Source organism: Panthera tigris, chromosome D4, assembly GCF_018350195.1.
Source record: "Panthera tigris isolate Pti1 chromosome D4, P.tigris_Pti1_mat1.1, whole genome shotgun sequence".
NCBI lineage: Eukaryota > Metazoa > Chordata > Mammalia > Carnivora > Felidae > Panthera > Panthera tigris.
Genome location: NC_056672.1, coordinates 24,910,640 through 24,930,919, shown reverse-complemented (window position 1 = coordinate 24,930,919; position 20,280 = coordinate 24,910,640). Strand labels below are relative to the sequence as shown.

General features: G+C 37.5%; 1 protein-coding gene across 9 annotated transcripts in view; it reads left to right on the top strand.

Moving 5' to 3' along the window:
• Positions 1-20,280, top strand: part of KIF27 (kinesin family member 27) — a 98,129-nt gene that overhangs the window by 23,452 nt on the left and 54,397 nt on the right. For all 9 annotated transcript variants that reach the window (XR_006210588.1, XR_006210589.1, XM_042964524.1 and 6 more), the window contains exons 5-8: positions 3,297-3,440; positions 13,187-13,393; positions 19,142-19,311; positions 19,782-19,885. Coding sequence is in view for 7 of the 9 variants with exons in the window: in XM_042964524.1 (XP_042820458.1) it covers positions 3,297-3,440; positions 13,187-13,393; positions 19,142-19,311; positions 19,782-19,885 (625 nt within the window). In the remaining 2 variants the exon portion in view is untranslated. The remainder of the gene's footprint in view (positions 1-3,296; positions 3,441-13,186; positions 13,394-19,141; positions 19,312-19,781; positions 19,886-20,280) is intronic.

Here is a 20,280-nt window from a genome sequence, read left to right as displayed (position 1 = left end):
CCTCTCCTGCTTGCTCTCTCTCTCTCTCTCAAAAATAAATTAAAAAAATTAAAAAGTTTTCTAGACTTTCTGTTTGAGACAGAATAACATAGTGGTTAAGAACATTGGTACCAAACTCCTAAGATTTGAATCCCAACTCCTTTGCTTACTTGCTCTGTGACTTTGGGAAAATACTTAACCTCTCTGTGCTAATTAAACAATAATAACAAGCACCTTGTAGGGTTCCTGTGAAGATTATTAAAACACTAGTTCCCATAAAACGATGAGAAGGCTGCCTGGCCTGGAGTAAGGCTCAATAAAGGCAGCTCATTATTATCTCTCACTTATTTTTCACCTACCTGTGCTGAGGTTATGTATCAGTGGCAGCTAAGTGATTGGACTTAGTAGCTGTACGTGGGGCCACATGCCCCACTTCACTACTGTGAAGTCAGCTTGATAAACTACTTAGCAAGACAGCAGGTCTGTGCAGGGAGAGGCATGGACATTCTCTTTGCTCAGCCCTGCTTCCTTGAGCCTGTTACACAAGCAGGTAAGTACTTAAAAATAAAATTCCTAGCCAACAGGAGATCGTGGGCCATATCACAGGTAGAATTACCACCAGATTTTTGCTAAGGAAGTGTCACTTTGAACTTCACCATCTCCTCCTTGTTAGATGCTGTCAGGTAGTGTTTCTGTTTTTTTGTTTTTAATTTTTTTTTAATGTTTACTTTTGGGAGAGAGAGAGAGAGAGAGAGAGAGAGTGCGTGCAAGTGAGGGAGGGGCAGAGAGAGAGGGAGACAGGATCTGAAGCAGGCTTTGTGCCGGCAGCAGACAGCCTGATGTGGGACTTGAACTCATGAACCATGAGATCATGACCCGAGCCGAAGTTGGACACTTAACCCACTGAGCCAGCCAGGTGCTCCTGTGTCAGGTAGTGTTGTAATCCTTGGTTTTTGCCATTGGTCAATTATTGGAATACTCCATATTCCATATGGTATATCCATATGGAATACCTCTCGAAGGACTTTGTTGCCTTTTTATTCCAAATTTTGAATATGAGAGCAGTATGTGAACATGAATTTACTCAACAGTTAAACACTTGAAATAAATAATAAATAATATAGCTGTAGTCTGTAAAACATATGTAAAAATAGTTGAATATGCAGTACTACGTGACAAATTACATTTTAAGCTCAAATGTACAGTTTACCATGGGAGAGGATATTAACCAACGAGAATTATAGTTTAATCTCATTTCATGAAAGAAGTCACATAGGTCATATGTAAACATATGAAAATGAGGACGATCAGGGTCATGTGTCCTCTCCTCATTTGGTCACTTGAGGATCCCAAGCAGAGAAAAGAAGGGACTTGCCCTAAGTGGTGCTACGAGGCTGTGGCAAATCAAGGCTGGCCTTGGTCTATGGGTTCTCTGTACAGGGGCCCATCTACCCCTCTATGCCATTGCCTGAGTAGTCACGTACATACTCTGTTTTTGTGAATTAAATCTTACTTGTAAAGGGAACACTATTTTTGTAAATCAGCTCTTGTTCTTGTGTTTTCCTATAGCTTAGTAGAAAGAGCATGGGGTTTGATCCAGAAAGACCCTGGGATTGAAGGTCAGGAGTTTGGTTTATCTACTGGGTCATCTTGGGAAAAGGTTTTAATCTCTTGGTTTCTTCATGAAAAAAGAATCATGTCTATTCAGTGAGATTTTTTTAAATGTATTTTTAATGTTTATTTATTTATTTATTTATTTATTTTTAAATGTTTATTTATTTTTGAGACAAAGAGAGAGCATGAACGGGGGAGGAGCAGAGAGAGAGAGGGAGACACAGAATCCGAAGCAGGCTCCAGGCTTTGGGCTGTCAGCACAGAGCCCGATGCGGGGCTCGAACTCACGGACCATGAGATCGTGACCTGAGCTGAAGTCGGACGCTTAACCGACTGAGTCACCCAGGGGCCCCGAATTATTTATTTTTAATGTTTATTTCTTTTTGAGAGAGACAGAGACAGAATGCGAGTGGGTTAGGGGGCAGAGAGAGAGGGAGACGCAGAATCCGGAGCAGGCTCCAGGCTCTGAGCTATCAGCACAGAGCCTGACGTGGGGCTTGAACTCATGAACTGTGAGATCATGACCTGACCCGAAGTCGGACACTGAACCGACTGAGTCACCTAGGCGCCCCACAGTGAGATATTTTTAAAATGTCAAGTCACTATCTAGCATAAAATACACTTTAAAAAAATTATTTATTTATTTTGAGAGAGAGAGAGGGAGGAGGAGAGAGAGAGGGAGAGAAATCCAGGCAAAACTCTGCACTCTCAGTGCAGAGGCCAACGCGGGGCTCAATCCCATGAACTGTGAGACCATGACCTGAACTGAAATCAAGTCGGACGCTTAACCAGCTGAGCCACCCAGGTGCCCCTAGCATAAAATTCACTCAACAAATATTAAATTTCTTTCAGTTTATTTAATTTAAAAATTGTTTTAAAAGTATTACTTGCATATCTCAAGTTTATTTGAAAGCAGGCATAATTCATTGGAAATTAAGAAAACTATTTGTTTAACCATATTTTTAAGTATCTTCAAAATATCTCTTCATAGTGAAAGTGCATAAAATTACCAAATATTTGGGGCGACTGAGTGACTCAGTCAGTTAAGTGTCTGACTTTGGCTCAGGTCGTGATCTCATGGCTTGTGGGTTCGAGCCCCGCATCAGGCACCGTGCTGACAGCTCAGAGCCTGGAGCCTGCTTTGGATCTTGTGTGTGTCTCTCTCTGCCCCTTCCCTGCTTGTGCTCTCTCTCTCTCAAAAATAAACATTAAAAAAAATTTTTTTTTGAATTACAAAATATTCTTTATTTAAAAGATCCAAATGTGTTCTTAACTCTATAGGTCAGTTTGGAAAACGTGACCTCTTTGATTTTTAAAAACCCACATTTAAAAGTCTCATGGCAAAAAAAAAAAAAAAAAAAAAAAAAATCTCATGGCAATTCTAGCAAACTTGTAAAAATAACTCCTCCTGAGTGTAGTCTAGAATCAAGTGACTGTTTTTGTTTTAAAATTCAGGAAATAAAAACCAGGAAAGTCTTTGTATCTTTATGGTAATTAATTCTTAGGTTATAGCAATGACAGGTCCTCGAACTGTTTCTGCCTTTCTTCTACAGAAAACAAAAAAAATTGCAAATGAATAGGATGAGAAAAATTTCGAGAGACGTTGTCAAACCATCATGAAATCCCAGTTTTTGTGGTATTTTCTGGGCTGTCTGGAGTACTTTCTGTGGTGAATCTCTTGTGCTTTCTTTCCCTCCTCCCAGTGTGCACTGGCTGCTGATGAAGTTGTATTTAATCAGAAGGAACTGCAGGTGAAGGAACTGAAGAATCAAGTGCAAATGATGGTCCAGGAAAACAAAGGACACGTGGTATCTTTGAAAGAAGCACAAAACGTCAATAGATTGCAGGTAGAGTTTCTTGACCTATCTAGTGCTATAGATTTAGTTGAATAGTACTTGGCTAAAAGAATAGCATTTTAAGTTTATTTATTTGAGACAGAGAGAGAGACAGTGAAAGAGAGCAGGGGAGGGCCAGAGAGAGAGGGAGAGAGAGAATCCCAAGCAGGCTCCACACTTTTAGTGCAGAGCCTGATGTGGGGCTTGATGTCACGAACCATGGGCCAAAATCAAGAGTCAGATGCTTAACTGACTGAGCCACCAGCCGCCCCAGAATAGCATTTTATTTTATTTTATTTTATTTTATTTTATTTTATTTTATTTTATTTTATTTTATTATTTTATTTTATTAACTTTATTTTTTAAAGGAGATATTTCATCCCAGTTATTTAAAAAAAATTTTTTTTTTTTAACGTTTATTTATTTTTGAGACAGAGAGAGACAGAGCATGAACGGGGGAGGGTCAGAGAGAGAGGGAGACACAGAATCCGAAACAGGCTCCAGGCTCTGAGTGGTCAGCACAGAGCCTGACGCCGGGCTCGAACTCACGGACCGCGAGATCTTGACCTGAGCCGAAGTCGGACGCTCAACCAACTGAGCCACCCAGGCGCCCCTCATCCCAGTTATTTAAAAAAAAAATTTTTTTTAATGTTTATTTATCTTTGAGAGACACAGAGAGAGAGAGAGAGAGAGAGAGAGAGATCATGAGCGGGGGTGGGGCAGAGAGAGAGGGAGACACAATCCAAAGCAGGCTCCAGGCTCTGAGCTGTCAGCACAGAGCCCTATGTGGGGCTTGACCCCACGGACTGCAAGATCATGACCTGAGCTGATGTCAGACGCTTAACTGACTGTGCCACCCAGGCCCCCCGAGGAGAAAACATTTTTATTGTTAGCCTGACTTTCACAAATATGAAGGTGATACACAACTTAATTTGCATATCATATTACAGTTACCTTTTCTCCATGTTTTTCCATTCTGCTGTTTGCCAAGGTAATAGGCAACATGATGTTGTTAAGAGTTGGAAAGTAAACACATACTTTAAAATTTATTAGATAATCCTTTTATACTCTTATCAGTGATTTGCTCTTTAACCTTGGTTAAACTTTCTACTTTTCTATCTTAGCTTCCCTAGTGTCTCTAAATATTATACTTCTCGGCTGTGAACACCCCCACCCACATCCCTGGTGGGGCACTTACCACAGCCCCAAACAGTTAATTTCATTTAAAGCCTTTAGGTTCCTATCAGGGAGGAATAACCTGATCCAGCACAAGTTAGATTTTGATTTTGACATTTCATTTTTGTTTCCTTTTTTAACTCTTCTAATTCTATAATAGTTTAAAAACATAAAACATAAACAAAACAAAATGTACCATGCAGTGTTGTATCACAAAGAGAGCAGCAGCTGGGTAACCAGCTGGTAAATAGTAAACTGTCAAAAAATAGTCAGCTCTCTGCCCCTTAGAAGTCCTTAGTTGGTCCTGATCAGAGAGAGCCGCTTTCCTCACTTGATAGTATTGCTTTCCTTGGTTTGCTTTGTGGTTTTACTCTGTATCTTTGAACACTACAGTTTACTTGTTGGAATTTTAAGAAATTTAATCATTCAGTACATATATTCTTTAGTATCTAGTTGCCTTTATTGAAAGTTTTTTTTGTTGTTGTTTTCTGATTCACCTATCATGTGTGTAACTGTAGCCTGTTTAGGTTTATAGACATATAGGATTTCATTGTATGAATATATGGCAATTTATGTTTCTCTTCTACTCTTAATGAATGTTTTTTGGTGATGGACATTGTATTTATTTTCTTTTCTTTTTTTTTTTTTTTAAGATTTTATTTTTTGAGTAATCTCTGCACCCAAAGTGGGGCTTGAACTCATTGATCAAGAGCCGTGTGCTCTACTCACTGAATCAGCTAGGTACTCTCTTTTTTTTTTCTTAATTCTGGTATAATTAACAATGTTGTATTAGTTTGAGGTGTCTAATATAGTGATTCAATAATTCTGTACATTACTCAGTCCTTACTGGGATGGACATTTTCTCATAGGTGTTTGTTGGTGCACACGCACATACATTTGTTTTGGATTTGTTCCTGGAAGTTGGATTGGTAGGTCATAGAGAAGGCGAATTTTCAACTTTAACAAATAATATCAAACTCTTTTTCCAGTTTACACTCACACTGGTACTGTATGAATATGCCTCTTGCTCCACATGCTTATCAATGTTTGTTGTTAATTTTTTTATTTCTCTGAAAGTTTCGGGTTTTTTTAAAAATTTTATTTTTTAAATTTATATCCAAATTAACTGGAGAGTGTGATGCTAAGTGAAATAAGCCATACAGAGAAAGACAGATACCATATGGTTTCACTCTTATGTGGATCCTGAGAAACATAACAGAAACCCATGGGGGAGGGGAAGGAAAAAAAAAAAAAAAAAAAAAGAGGTTAGAGTGGGAGAGAGCCAAAGCATAAGAGACTGTTAAAAACTGAGAACAAATTGAGGGTCGATGGGGGGTGGGAGGGAGGGCAGGGTGGGAGGGAGGGCAGGGTGGGTGATGGGTATTGAGGAGGGCACCTTTTGGGATGAGCACTGGGTGTTGTATGGAAACCAATTTGACAGTAAATTTCATATATTAAAAAAAAAAAAAAAAAAAACAAATACATTTTTTAAAAAGCAAAAAAAAAAAAAAATAATAAAATAAAATAAAATAGCAATCACGGGTCAGAAAATGTTAAGTAGCAAAGAGGACAATATACAAACTTGTGATTCACAAAGGATATTCATGTCTAATTTACCTTCTAAAATATTGTTATGAGGATTCATGTAAGGAAAATAATAAATAAGTAAAATAAAAAAAAAAATTTATATCCAAATTAGTTAGCATACAGTGCAACAATGATTTCAGGAATAGATTCCTTAGTGCCCCTTCCCCATTTAGCCCATCCCCTCTCCCACACCCCCTCCAGTAACCCTCTGTTTGTTCTCCATATTTATAAGTCTCTTATGTTTTGTTCCCCTCCCTGTTTTTATATTATTTTTGTTTCCCTTCCCTTATGTTCATGTTTTGTCTCTTAAAGTCCTCATATGAATGAAGTCATATGATATTTGTCTTTCTCTGACTGACTACTTTCACTTACCATAATACCCTCCAGTTCCATCCACGTAGTTGCAAATGGCAAGATTTCATTCTTTTTGATTGCAGAGTAATACTCCATTGTATATATATACCACACCTTCTTTATCCATTCATCCATCGATAGACATTTGGGCTCTTTCCATACTTTGGCTATTTTGATAGTGCTGCTATGAACATTGGGGTGCATGTGTCCCTTCGAAACAGCCCACCTGTATCCCTTGGATAAATGCCTAGTAGTGCAATTGCTGGGTCGTAGGGTAGTTCTATTTTTAGTTTTTTGAGGAACCTCCATACTGTTTTCCAGAGTGGCTGCACCAGCTTGCATTCCCACCAACAATGCAAAAGAGATCCTCTTTCTCCGCATCCTTGCCAACATCTGTCTTTGCCTGAGTTGTTAATGTTAGCCATTCTGATAGGTGTGAGGTGGTATCTCATTGTAGTTTTGATTTGTATTTCCTTGATGATGAGTGATGTTGAGTATTTTTTCATGTGTCGGTTGGCCATCTGGATGTCTTCCTTGGAGAAGTGTCTATTCATGTCTTTTGCCCATTTTTTCACTGGATTATTTGTTTTTTGGGTGTTGAGTTTGATAAGTTCTTTATAGATTTTGGATAGTAACGATTTATCTGATATGTCATTTGCAAATATCTTCTCCCATTCTGTCAGTTGCCTTTTAGTTTTGCTGATGAAAGTTTCATTTTTTTTTAAGTTTTAAATTCTAATCCCAGTGTAATTTACATACAGTGTTATATGGTGTACAATATAGTGATTCAACAATTCTATACATTACTCAGTGCTCATTATGGTAAGTGTACTCTTAATTCCCTTCACCTATTTCACCCATCTCCCCACCCACCACCCCTCTGGTAACCATCAGTTTGTCCTTTATAGCAAAGAGTGTTTCTTGGTTTGTCTTTCTCTTTTTAAAATTTCCTTTGCTTGTTTATTTCTTAAATTTCACATATGAGTGAAATAATATAATATTTGTATTTCTCTGACTTATGTCATTTGGCATTTATAGTTTCTGGATCCATTTTTGTCCTTGCAAAAGACAGGATTTCATTCTTTTTTATGGCTGAATAATATTCATATATATACACATCATATATATATGATGTGTATATATATGCTATATGTGTAAATGCCACATCTTCTTTATCCATTCATCTATTGGTGGACACTTAGGCTGCTTCCATTTCTTGGCTATTGTAAATAATGCTGCTATCACTATCAACAATAGCCAAATTATACAAATACACACACACACACACACACACACACACACACACACACCATGGAATATTACTCAGCGGTCAGAATGAAATTTTGCCATTTGCAACAATGTGGATGGAACTAGAATGTATTATGCAAAGCAAAATAGAGAAAGGCAAATATCATATGATTTCACTCATATGTGGAATTTAAGAAACAAACAGGGGAAGGGAAGGAAAAATAAGATAAAAACAGAAAGGGAGTCAAACCGTAAGAGACTCTTAAATACCGAGAGCAAACTGAAGGTTGCTGATGGGGTGTTGGGTTGGGGGAATGGGCTAAATGGTTGATGGGCATTAAGGAGGTCACTTGTTGGCATAAGCACTGGGTGTTATATGTAAGTGATGAATCACTAAGTTCTACACCTGAAGAAACTAACTTGCGTTTGAACAAAACAAATAAATAACACATTAAAAAAATAATACTGCTATAAACATAAGGGTGTATGTATCCCTTTGAATTGTTTTTGTATTTTGGAGATAAATACTCAGTAGTGTGATTACTGGATCCTAGGGTAGTTTTATTTTTAATGTTTTGAGGAACCTCCATACTATTTTCCACAGTGGCTGTACCAGTTTGCATTCCCACCAGTAGTGTAAGAAGGTTCCTTTTTCTCCACATCTCCCTAACACCTGCTGTTTCTTGTGTTGTTGTGTTTTAGCCATTCTGACAGATGTGAGGTGGTATCTCATTGTAGTTTTGATTTACATTTCCCTGATGATGAGAGATGTTGAGCAAATTTTCCTGTGTCTGTTGGCCATCTGGATGTCTTCTTTGAGTAAATGTCTGCTTGTGACTTCTGCACATTTTTAAATTGGATTATTTGTTTTTTGGGTTGTTGAGTTGTATCAGTTCTTTATATATTTTGGATACTAATCCTTTATCGGGTATATCATTTGCAAATATCTTCTCCCATCCAGTAGGTTTACCTTTTAGTTTCATCGATTATGTCCTTCACTGTACAGAACCTTTTTATTTTGATGTAGTCCCAATAGTTTATTTTTGCTTTTGTTTCCCTTGCCCCAGGAGACGTACCTAGTAAGAAGTTGCTAATGGCCAGTGTCAGAGAGATTACTGCTTATGCTGTCTTCAAAGATTTTTATGGCTTCCAGTCTCACATTTAAGCTTTCAGTCCATTTTTAATTTATTTTTGTGTATGGAAGAAAGAGGCCCAGGTTCATTCTTTTGCACGTAGCTCTCCCGTGTTCCTAACGCTATTTGTCAAAGAGACTGTCTTTTCCATGCATACTCTATCCTCCTTTGTTGAAGATTAATTGACCATATAATTGTGGCTTTTTTTCTGGGGTTTCTGTTCTGTTCTGTGGATCTATGTGTCCATTTTTGTGCCAGTACCATACTGTTTTAATTGCTACAGCTTTGTGATATAACTTGGGAATTGAGATGCCTCAGTTTTGTTTTTCTTTTTGAAGACTGCTTGGGCTATTCAGGGTCTTTTGTGGTCCCATAGAAATTGTAAGATTGTTTGTTCTAGTTCTTTGAAAAATCCTGTTGCTATCTTGATAGGGATTGCCTTCGATGTGTAGATTGCTTTGAGTAGTATAGACATTTTCACAGTATTCTTCCAATCCATAAGCATGGAGTGTCTTTCCATTTCTTTGTGTGTCTTCAATTACTTTCATCAATATTTTATAGTTTTCACCTATACAAGTCTTCCACCTCTTTGGTTAAGTTTCTTCCTAGATATTTTATTATTTTTGGTGCAGTTGTAAATGGGGTTATTTAATTTTCTTTCTGCTGCTTCATAATTAGTGTAGAGGAATGAGACAGATTTCTGAACTTTGATTTTGTATCTTGTGACTACTGAATTCATTGATCAGTTCTAGCAGTTTTTTGGTGGAGTCTTTAGGATTTTCTATATATAGTGTCATGTCCTCTGCAAATAGAGTTTTACTTCTTCCTTACCAATTTGGATACCTTTTATTTCTTTTTGTTGTCTGATTGCTGTGGCTAGGACTTCCAGTACATAAAAGTGGTAAGAGTAAGGGGCACCTGGGTGGCTCAGTCAGTTAAGCATCCAGCTCTTGGTTTCATCTCAGGTCACGATTTCACAGTTTATGAGATCAAGCCCTGCATCTGGCTCTGTGCTGATGGGAGCCTGCTTGAGATTCTCTCTGTCCCCCCTCTCTCTACCTCTCTCTTTCTCAAAATAAATAAATATTTTTTTAAAAGTGGTGGGTGCCTGGGTGGCTCAGTTGATTGAGTGTCCAACTCTTGATTTCAGCTCAGGTTATGATCTCACAGTTTGTGAGTTCAAGCCTCACATCGGGCTCCATGCTGACAGTGCAGAGCCTGCTTGGGATTCTCTTTCTCCCTCTCTGTCTGCCCCTCTCTCCCTTGCTGTCTTCCTCTCATTCTCTCTCAAAATAAATAAATAAACTTAAAAAAATAGTGGTAAGAGTGGATATTCTTGTTTTGTTCCTAACCTTTGAGGAAAAGCTCTGTTTTTCCCATTGATGTTCTCTGTGGATTTTTCATATAAGCTCTTGATTATGTTTTGGTATGTTCCCTCTAAACCTACTTTGTTGAAGGTTTCTGTCATGAATGGATATTGTACTTTGTCAAATGCTTTTTCTGCATCTGTTCAAATGACCATTTGGTTTTTATCCTTTCTCTTATTGGTGTGATATATCACATTGACTGTGAATATTGAATCACCCTTGCATTCCAGGAATAAACCACACTTGATTTTGCTGAAGGATTTTTTTAAATGTATTGTTGGATTTGGTTTGCTAGTATTTTGTTGAGGATTTTTGCATCTATATTCATGAAGGATATTGGACTGTAGTTTTCTCTTTTTGTGGTGTCTTTATCTGATTTAGGATCAGGGTAATGCTGGGCCTCATAGAGTGAATTTGGAAGTTTTCCTTCCTCTTGTATTTTTTGGAATAGTTTGAGAAGAATTATTCTTTAAATGTTTGGTAGAATTCACCTGTGAAGCTGTCTGGTCCTGGACTTTTTGTTTCTTGGGAGTTTTTTGATTACTGATTCACTTTCATTGCTGGTAATCTTCCTAAATTCTTTAGAAGGATTCTTAGTTCATTGATTTTTAGCTTTTCTTCTTTTATAATATGTGCATTTAAGTTATAGATTTCCTCCTAAGTTTACCTGCTCAAAATATTTCCTTATATTTACTAGGACTTTTATCTGACTCATGGGTAATAAGTTACTTTATTTCCAACACATGGAGGATTTCTTTTTATGAGTTTTTGGCTTAATTGCATTGTGGTCCATATGATTTCAGTCCTTTGAATGTGTTGAAACTTGCAGGGGCGCCTGGGTGGCTCAGTCGGTTGAGCGTCTGACTTCGGCTCAGGTCACGATCTCGCAGTCCGTGAGTTCGAGCCCTGCGTCGGGCTCTGGGCTGATGGCTCGGAGCCTGGAGCCTGCTTCCCGTTCTGTGTCTCCCTCTCTCTCTGCCCTGCCCCCGTTCATGCTCTGTCTCTCTCTGTCTCAAAAATAAATAAACGTTAAAAAAAAAAAAAAGAAACTTGCATCATGACTTAGCATAAGGCCAATTTTTGTAGGTATTACAGATGTACTGGAAAGGAATATGTATTCTGTAATTATTGGGTGGTGGTAATCATGTTAATAATATCTATATTTTTATTCATTTTTGGGTCTTTTTGTTATATCAGTAATTTAGAGTGGTGTTACAATCTTTTGCTACAATTTTGGATTTGTCTTCCTTTTCCATAAAGTACTAACAACTTTTTTTATTGTTTATTTATTTATCTTAGCACAAGCAAGGGAGGGGAGAGAGAGAGAGAGAGGGAGACAGAGAATCTGAAGCAGGCTCTGAGCTTTCAGCACAGAGCTGGCCGGAGGGCTTGAACTCACAAACTGTGAGATCAGACGCTTAACCCACTGAGCCATCCCGGCTCCCCAGTACTAACAATTTTTGCATTATACATATTGAAGCTGTGTTATTAAGTACATAGAAATGATGACTGTTACATCATTCTGGTGAATTGACTTTTTTAATATTTTTTACCTCTTCCAGTGGCTTTTGCCTTAAAGTCTACTTAGGTATTCACATAGCTCTACCAGCTTTCTTTTGATTAACATTACCTGGTGTCTCTTTTCCACCTTATTTTTAATCTTCGTGGGTCTATTTTAGTTGTGTTTCTTGGAAGCAGCAAGTTAGATAATTTTACAATCCCCTGGCATATTGTAATCTTTTAATTGGATTACTTAGTTCATTTCTGAATTTAACATAATTCCTTTCATATTGTGGTTATAATCCCACCATTGTGGTTTTTACTTATCCTAACTGCTCTGCGTTCCTTTTTCTCTCCTTATCTTCTTTTGGATTAATTGTGTTTTTTAAATTTTTCTATTTTTACTTCATTAGCTTAGGTGTTGTACTTTTACTCTTTTAGGTTACCCTAGAGTGTGTACCATGCACTCTTGATTTAATAAAGTCTAATATTATTGGTATTTTCACCCTTTCCCAGACAGTGTAAAGACTCCATATCACACCCCCTGCCTCAACTTCTATGCCATTGGCATATATTTTAATTATCTGAATACATGAATTTTTAATAAGGTTGCTTTCTTATAGCTTAGCATGAGCACTGTAAAACTTTAGGGTTTTTTTTCCCTATTTAACAGTATAGTACGTGTGAAGTATTAAGATGAATGACAGTTTCTTGTTTACATAATTTTGTGCTGATAAAACAGAGATTGATGTTAGAGCTTTCTGGATTGGGTATAGTTGACAAAGTTTCTCTAGAGGATACGTAGAAAGCTAACACACACACACACACACACACACACACACGCACGCACACACTCCTGACACAATTTGTTCAGCCTTTGCTTTCCAGTTCTTTTTCCTCCCAGGACTACCAGCTACCTATCTTTTATCTCTTTGTGCTTTAGGCTTTCTTTTGCCCTGAGTAAAGGCTTTCACTTCACTGCACCTGTTACCAGTTAGTCTCCTTTGCAGCCACCTCTGCCATTTGTAGTTCTTCCTCCACTTTTCAACTTTCTTCTTTCCTGTTCCTGCTTGGATTTCACTCAGGAAGGCCAAACATTTATAGAGATCAGCTAATCAGAATGCTTCAGGTTGGCAAACCAACCAATCAAAATGTATGGGGCATTTACTTTGAGTATTTAACTCTTCAGTCTCTCTTTGTCACTGCTTACTATTCAAAAGTTTTTATCACTCAGAACCATCTAGTGAACACCAGAAGGCTAGTCTGTGGAGCAGTGAGGTTTTATGGTTCTGTTAAGGTAGTCATGAGTTCGGGCAATGTACAATTTATTTTTAATCATTACACACTTACTGGGGTTCTCTATTTTAAACATGTTCATCTCTCTTTTACAAAGAATGAAAAAATAATAGAACAACAACTTCTTGTGGATCAACTGAGTGAAGAACTAGCAAGACTTAATCTGTCAATGACATCTTCAGCTACGGAAACTTGTGGAGACGGGCCAGACACCAGGACACCTGGAAAGAGGCCATGTACCGTACCGTTTGATACTCGTTTGGGGCATTATATTTATATCCCAGCCAGATCAGATTCCAGGAAGGTAATGTCTAAACATTGATTTCTTTCTGGTTTTGGTTTTGATACGTAAAAAATATGTATAATATCACAGGATATTTGTACAGTCTCAGCACCTTCTCTTTTTCTATTTGGTTTCATGGACTTTTATGTATATTCTTGCTTTCAGTCATGCTTATTTTTAACAAAAAATGAATAAATAGGAGAACATATAGTTTTATTTGGAAGGAATAGTTGAAGGTGATGTCTGTATTCACCAAGGAGAAAAAGCTATCCTTTGCCATCATATTTTCAGATGCCATCGTATTTTCGTATTTTCATGTCTGATCTTCATTAATTTTTTTCTGTCTTTAACCACACCAAGTTGAGATGAGATTGGAGGGTGCTTAGTTTCATTTATTTGGTCTGTTTTATTATTTTCAAAATGATATTTGTCTATTATCCGGTCTTGCCAAGCTGACATAATCAAGACTGTGTGGAGATCAGTATGAAGTTTCATTTTAATTTTTATTTATAAATATGTGTGTGGGTGCTAAATATATGTACACAGATTTCTCATGAAAAATCAAGGAATCTCTACTGGAATGGAAATCTCTAGTGGAGAAGACTAAGTAGCAGATTCATGAATTTTGGTGTCTATTTATTAATTTTATGACTGGAAAGGATCCGAAGGCCATGTGATGGTTACCATTAAAGGGGTAAGAAATATGGGAAGCGTCATAGGCTTTGTAGTCAGGTAGGCTTGGCTGTGAACACAAGCTCTTTGTATAGACCTGTACGTGTGCCTAAACCCACGTGGGCCCCCGGTTCCTTATCTGTCAGACTGGGGGAAACGTGGGTGTGTGTGGAGGATTTACATAAGATAGTGATGCTAAAACTGCCTGGTACACTGTGTCTTCAACACACGCCTATGGGGTGCGTTACTGTGTCCCAGGCTCTGTGCTTTAGAGTAAGACAGGTGCTATCCTTACCTGTGTGGTTTTTAGCTCTGAGTGGTTGAGTTTTAAAATTTAAATCACTGTTCTTATTAATTTCAGTTTTCCTTTGTAGAGTTATTGACATTTTCTTTTTAAAAATTTTTTGTTAACATTTATTCAGTTTTGAAAGACAGAGAGCACAAGCGGGGGAGGGGCAGAGAGAGAGGGGAGAAAGAATCTGAAGCCGGCTCCAGGCTCTGAGCTGTCAGCACAGAGCCTGACGCGGGGCTTGAAGTTACGAACTGTGAGATCATGACCTGAGTTGAAGTCAGCCGCTTAACCGACTGAGCCACCGGGTGCCCCTGAGTTATTGATATTTTCTTTATGGGTGAATACACAGTAAATTTTCATAGAACACATGGGATGAAAGGTAAATTTTTGCAGGATTCAAATTTGATAATTATGATTTCAACTTAATAATTATATATCGTCTTCTGTATTTAAGCGATTTATTTATTAACTCTTGGCTAGTAATGTGAATAAATTTTGTTTATTCTTTTATTTTTTATTTAAAAAATTTTTTTAATGTTTACTTACTCTTGAGAGACAGAGACAGAGCATGGGGAAGGGCAGAGAGAGAGGGAGACACAGAATCCGAAGCAGGCTCCATCCAGGCTCTTAGCTGTCTGTCAGCACAGAGCCTGATGCGGGACTTGAACTCACAAACCGTGAGGTCATGACCTGAGCTGAAGTCAGACGCTTAACCGACTGAGTCACCCAGGCGCCCCTCTTTTATTTTTTTTAAAGAACATTTGTTTTCCCCTGATTACAAAAGTTGTACATATTTATTCCCTCTCAGTCTCTCTTTCTTCTTTTTACTAGACATTCACACACACGTACACTCTGTGAGGAGATAGAGCTCTGTGGGCTCCTGAGAAAAGTTAGACCCTTGTTCTTATTTCTAGTTGTTTGAATAGGCCTGAAACAGGCATGAATGGAATAACGACTTCCGTGGTTATCGTTTCAAATTATCAAGTTATGAGTTTTGTTTTGTTTTTACAATTTTCCTTCTACCCCAAAAGATCTCTGCTAGCCGTTAAAAGGAGGGGAAAAGAAAGAAGATGCAAAAGTCATATGATTGGCAGTTTTAAGAACTCTTGTTCCTACCGTGTGTCTAAGAATCTAGGCCCCTTTTCTTGTTTGGGCTGGTTACTGCAGCAGACATGAGAAGGCAGGCTTGCGTGGGAAGACACATGGCATGCCAAGCCTTGTTGGTGTCCTGCTTGTTCTAAAAGTGAGGGGAAGTTTTCATATTGAATACCAAAATGAACTAAATTACTCCCAAGAGGACATCTGAAATACCATTTCATTTTCTCCTGGATTTCTATCTCCTTGGCAGAACTCTAGCTAATATTTTCTTTTTCTTTTTTTTTTTTTGAGTTTATTTATTTATTTTGAGAGAGAGAGAGAGAGAGAGAGAGAGAATATGGGGGTGGGGGCAAAGAGAGAGGGGTAAGGAGAGAATCCCAAGCAGGCTGTCAGCACAGAGCCTGATGTGGGGCTCAAAGCCATGAACCATGAGATCTTGACCTAAGCCTAAATCAAGAGTCCAGCTCAGGGGCGCCTGGGTGGCTCAGTCGGTTAAGCGGCCGACTTCGGCTCAGGTCATGATCTCGCTGATGTGAGTTTGAGCCCCGCGTCGGGCTCTGTGCTGACAGCTCAGAGCCTGGAGCCTGTTTCAGATTCTGTGTCTCCCTCTCTCTCTGCCCCTCCCCCGTTCATGCTCTGTCTCTCTCTGTCTCAAAAATAAATAAACGTTAAAAAAAAAAAAATTAAAAAAAAAAAAAAAAGAGTCCAGCTCAACTGACTAAGACACCCAGGCACCTTAAAAATATTTCTTAAATGCTTGTGTATACATATTGGAGAGAAAAGAGCAAAAAGATCTTATTTATTTTAAATGCATTATTTGTTATATTATGCGTATACTCATATACTTTCATTACTGGCTTTTCTCACTTAATATATCATGAACATTTGAGTTATTAAATATTCTTTTATAACATATCATGATTTTTAATGGCTGAATAATATTTACCTTAACATATTATCTTAATATATTGAGATATATTATCTTAAATGTTTATTTAATATATTTTATTATATTAAATATTTAATATAATATTTTAAATAATATTTATCTTGTGTACTTTTTCCTATTATTGCACATTTGTTTTCAACTAGTTCTTAATCTGAAAAGTTAAACACCAAAATGGAATTATAGAACATATCTACTTATGCAGAATTCCTAAAGAAATTGCCCCTCACAACTAAGTAGTATATAGGTAAATGAAAGAAAAAGTTTTAGTATTATTTATCAAACTAATAGGAAAAAAGAGAAAAAACTCCTTTGTCTCAATAGATACCAAAGCTCATCAAATGAAATGTAAAGTTGAATCTTGATTTAAATCTAAAGAAAAAATATAACAGAGGTGTCTACTTTCTTAACATGGTAAATACGATATACTTGAGGCCAAGGGCCAGTATTATACCCACTCAGAGGGCACTTTGGAAAGAAAAAAATTAGAGGGGTCAGTCAATGCTTAGGTATAATACAATATCACAAATACTGATGAAAATCTGCCATGTTTCATTGATAGTAAGACTCCCGTTGTTTTCACCTTTTATCATCTTTGATGCCAGGGTATGTTTTATAATTGATGGCATGTCATAGTTTGACAGCTTTTTTTCTTTCTTGATGGGATAAAAATAATGGTGTCTCTTATAGTTGATGGCATTTGAGATTCGATGAAATCTGATATGGAGTGGAAATAAAAGCAATAGGTAACTAATACCACTTTTAGTACTTCATACGACTGTATGCTAAGAAAACCGACCAAGTATTCTTAAGGGATATATTTAAAAAATCTGGACTCTCCAGGACCAGGGAGAAGAAGTGCTAAGGGAATACTTCACTTAAAACTGCCAAAGATGTGGGGCACCAGGGTGGCTCAGTTGGTTAAGGGTCCTGCTTCAGCTCAGGTCATGACCTCAGTTCGTGGGTTCAAGCCCCACGTCGAGCTCTGTGCCGACAGCTCAGAGCCTGGAGCCTGCTTCGGATTTTGTGCCCCTCCCTCACTCATGCTCTGTCTCTCTGTCTCTCAAAAATAAATAAATGTTAAAAAAAAAAAAAAAACTGCCAAAGATGATTCCAGAGGCCCCAGGGCCCCGGCAGCCAATGCTTCAGCAGAGGTCATGTTATAAATAAGAGCCAAATATGGGTAGAATAGTTGAACTCAGTAAGCTTTAAAATTCTCTCTAGCTTTATGGCTATATAATTCTAGAGAAGAAAATGGTTAGAATAAAATGTTGGCTTCTAGTGTATACACCTCAGTTAATCTGAATTATTAATCAGCTTATTTGAGTACTTACATTAGTGATTAGTACTGTTTGGGGTGTGGTTGAAAATGCTAAAGCGGGGAGCTATGGAACGCAGAAGCAACTAAAGGGAAGCAGGACTCAGTACTTAGGTGAGAAGGTGCCAGGTTTTATTGCATTGGGTGGAATGACTGTTAAGGAATTAATTTACTAAATATTACTAATTGTTGTAGAATATATTTGCTGTTCATTATTGGGCTGGCTCCTTTGGGGTTTTTTGTAGAAAGAAATTTTAAAAGCAGATTACAATTCTAGAGAACAATGTTTGACTTTGAACAGAAAGTATTATTTGCTCCTGAAATAATTCGCATTCCTCTGATGAAGAGAAACCTTGATGCCTGTTTGTTTTGGGGCAAAATGGACATGCGGGGTAATTGTGCTTGTTAGAGAAAAACTTATTGAGTTGGTTCTTCTGTAAATAATTCCCCTCCCCCCTCCCTCAAACCCCAGGATTGGGAGTCTACCTAGAAAACTTTACTCTGTGTCCATCATGGTACCAATGTGACCTTATTAGGTGGCCAACAACAGGGGCACAGAAATCAGGTATCAAGGAATCTTCCATATCAGGCGGGCTTTTCTGGGAGGGATTATGTGAGGGACCTCTATCACTTGAATCTTGATACTCTGTGATATACACATTCCACTATATGTCATAATTTTAATAGCTTCTAATGAGATCTGTTCATAAATGGAATGTTTCCTCTAATATTTTATTGTCTGCCTTTTTTGAGAAATTACTCTGAGGTTTGGTTACAGAGAGGTGGTGAAAAAGGAAATACTTGTAACAAAAACTAGAAGAAGAGTATAAAGGCAATTTCTGTTTTCTGTTGTTGTTTTCCAAGGTCATTTTTTGAGAGCTGAAGGCACATTGCCAGTAAGAAGCATGTTATCGTATGGAAAGCTCCCAGGCTAGCCCAGGAAAATCTATTTATCCATGATACATATTAACTATGTCACTTAGAGCATTAAGTCAGCTATCCCTAACCGCCACCTGTAAAGTGTGAATACATGCATTTGGATTTCCTCCAGTGTAGTGCAAATAGGTCATTGCCTCCTATCACACTGTCTGGGTTTCACTTTTGTTGGGAAGTACCCGTGCAATGTTTAAGAGCAGTGATGTTTTCACTCGTGCCTCTCTTTGGTTTCATTTTTGAATAATGTTTTCCATGAAGGTATAATTGAAGATAGCTTTCTAGAAGGAGGAAGAGCTGTGTAGGTTCTGAAGGAAGTATGTGTCTATGGGGTAAAACGGCATGGTGAAATTTACTTTGACTTTTTTTGGGAGAATGGATATTTTCGGTGATTGGCTGTTTCCATGTAACTATCTAATAACCTCTTTAAAAATATTTTGAGTAATAGGATAAAAATAAACATAAAAAAATCACTTTTTTCTGTTGTTGGGTGGGGTAATCACTTGTAAGGTCTACACAAGTCCTTCTGTGTACTCTCTGGATCGAGTAGTTGCCGGATTTCGAACACGAAGTCAGATGCTGCTGGGTCATATAGAAGAACAAGATGAAGTCCTCCACTGCCAATTTTCTGATGACAGTGATGATGAAGAATCAGAAGGCCAAGAGAAATCTGAAATTAGGTATGTTAAATATAGACTGATTTCATAAGCATAATATATGGTGCAATAAATATAGATAGATATAGGGGTTTTATTCATTAACATGTATCTTTACCATTTAATATAAGTTTTGCCTAAAGCACTGTCTACTGTGTCTAATGTGTTATGAAACCAGCATTTGAACACAAGTCATCAATCTTAAAATTGAAAATATTTTTGCATTTAGGGCTTTTATAGCTGTTGGATTTTAATTTTCAGAGAGAATGTGTTTGGATTTCCTGATTTTACTGCCACAGTGGCAACAAACATGAATTTTCCCCTGAGTTCAGCCTGAGGGAGACATCCTTTTATTTTGAGGAATAATAGAAAAAACTGTTTATGTAATTAATACTTTTTTAACATTGTGGTCAGTTCTGGGGAAACTAATTTGAGGGCATATTAGAAAACACTAACAGACAAGTTACCTTTGATCCTGATTTTTTTGTTTTTAGACGTAGAAGTTGCTCGTGGATTCAGAAGCGAAGTTCTGTTTGTTCTCTTGTTGAATTGAATGATATTCAGGATCAAACACAAAAGTCAAGTTTGGGGAATGAAGGTACACAGACTTTCTCAAGTAATTTAGATGTAATGTTTATGACACTTCTCTTTTTCTTTAGTCAATAATTCAATTCGCAAAGGTGGGAACTTGGTAGGAGAACTTCCTTTTTGTTCTCTGTTCTCCCTCCAAGTTTTCACTTGCTACTCCTTAATTAAAAAAAAAAAAAAATGTCCCCAGTTAATTCTGGCTAGAGTTATAGGATAAATGTCTCAGAATGGGGATTTTTGTACCCAAACTTGAGTTGATATTCACATTGTTCATTGATGACAGTAAAATACATTAAAAAATTTTTTAAATAATTTATTTAGGGTTATTTATTTATTTTGAGAAAGAGTGTGTGTGAGCAGGGGAGGGGCAGAGAGAGGGAGAGAGAGAATCTCAAGGATGTTCTG